The following is a 2,013-nucleotide window of genomic DNA, read 5'->3' as shown; positions in this document are numbered from 1 at the left end:
TTTTAAATGACATTAAATCTATTTATATACATATTAATCTGGCTTACATGACACACCACCACATTTGAGATCTAATACCTTAATCATAATTTTAACCATGATTTCTGAGAAGCTTTCAAAAGGAAGTGATAATTAATTCTCAGCTATCAGAGAGAAGCAGAAGGGGCTGCCACAGCCACAGAATTGGGCTATTCTAGTTCCAGGATCTCTGTCTTCCTGTTTCATTTTTTACATTCATGGAGGTTGGAATATTGAAAAGGGACTGTTAAGGAGGAAGATCACCCTTCTACCACTACAACTCTGATTAAAAATGAAAGAGTGCCTTATATTGAGTCACATTGTTGAGAGAGCTAGGATAATATGGTTGACCCTGACTAGAAATCCTTTCCTGGGCTTGAAACTAGAGTTTTTCCAATTCAACTTGAGCAATTAAGTTGTAAGTTTCTGCTTGCCATGGTGCTTCTACAAATCATTTAGAGTCTAAAAGTGTTTGGATTGTCTATTAGTGTTTTCACACAATAAGCTAAGTCATAACTGTTACTTATTATATGTACATGTTTTCTTCCTATATTATTAAATACTGTGTAAAAGGTTATTACACAGAAAACATGTACATATAATAAGTAACAGTTATGACTTAGCTTATTGTGTCAAAACACTAATAGACACGTTATTACAAGTTGGACACGACTTAACGACTAAACAACAAACTATATATATATATATATATATATATATATATATATACCATCTCTCCAAAATTAATCTAATTCAATTTATAGTCTTAAATAAGATTATAATTGCAAAAATGTTTCATTTCATTTCTTCCCAGGAACAGAAAATATCTCATGAAGCAATGAGTAACCAAACAGTCTCTGGATTTCTCCTTCTTGAATTTGCAACAAATTCAGAACTTCAGATACTACACTTTGCTTTGTTCCTGATACTATATTTGGGAATAGTATTGGGAAATATTCTTATAATCTCTGCAGTAATTTTTGACTATCACTTGCATACTCCCATGTACTTCTTTCTGATGAACTTGGCCATACAGGACATTGGCCAAGTTTCAGTCATAATCCCTAAATCCATGATCAATTCTCTCAAGAATACTAGGTACATTTCTTATTCTGGATGTGTTGCTCAAGTCCTCTTCCTTATCTTTTTCATTGAATCTGATTTTTCTTTGCTCACGGTCATGGCATATGATCGTTATGTTGCCATTTGCAAACCTTTACATTATGAGATGGTCATGAGCAGGACAGCCTGCAAGCAAATATTTGCTAGTGTATGGATATGTGGTCTTCTCTATGCAGTATTACACACTGCAGGCACATTTGCAAATTCCTTCTGTTCTAATGTTGTCAATCAATTTTTCTGTGAAATACCACATTTGCTTGCCCTTTCCTGCTCCAACGGGTATTTTGATGAAATTGTAATTATTTTATTAAGTTGTAGTATAGCTTTAGTTTTCTTTATTTTTGTCATTATCTCTTATATGAAGATTTTGATTATAGTGTTGAGAATGCCCTCAGTTCATGGAAGAAAAAAAGTATTCTCAACTTGCTTTCCACATCTCATTGTATTTTGCATATTTGTGTTAACTACAACGTTTGCTTATTTGAAGCCAAATTTTAATATTGAGCCACATCTGGATTTGTTATTTACTGTTATATATTCTATCATTCCCTCCCTACTGAACCCAATTATTTATGGTCTGAGAAATAAAGACATCAAACTTGCCTTAACAAAACTATTAGGTCTCAATCCTTCTGTCAAATTTTCTTTCTAAATTTGGAGTTAGGAAACAACAGAAATAACATCAGTTTATTGGGATATGTTGGAGGTACTATTTATTGCTAGGCAAAGAAAGTCTTCATGTTTCCTACCAATTTTAATTTAGGATGTTGAAAAAGAATTTGCTTTACCTTTTCCTTCAAAGTCATTAAATTTGGAAAGTAAAAACCTTTGAATGTGCATATTGAAAGACATCTCAGTAGTGCTTGATTGCAG

General features: G+C 32.6%; 1 protein-coding gene across 1 annotated transcript; it reads left to right on the top strand.

Moving 5' to 3' along the window:
• Positions 1-856: 856 nt before the first annotated feature.
• LOC112543268 (olfactory receptor 14A16-like) lies at positions 857-1,792 on the top strand. Its single transcript, XM_025177508.1, has one exon. It carries the CDS (start codon positions 857-859, stop codon positions 1,790-1,792), a length of 936 nt encoding a protein of 311 aa, XP_025033276.1.
• Positions 1,793-2,013: the final 221 nt, after the last annotated feature.

Source organism: Python bivittatus, unplaced genomic scaffold, assembly GCF_059951505.1.
Source record: "Python bivittatus isolate LINGU-HERP-01145 unplaced genomic scaffold, Pbiv_v1 ctg000860_np1212, whole genome shotgun sequence".
Taxonomy (NCBI): Eukaryota; Metazoa; Chordata; class Lepidosauria; order Squamata; family Pythonidae; genus Python; species Python bivittatus.
This window is presented reverse-complemented; position numbering and strand designations above follow the sequence as displayed.

Coding starts and splice junctions, on each gene's coding strand:
- LOC112543268 (XM_025177508.1), top strand. CDS start 857: ATGAGTAACCAAACAGTCTCTGGATTTCTCCTTCTTGAATTTGCAACA.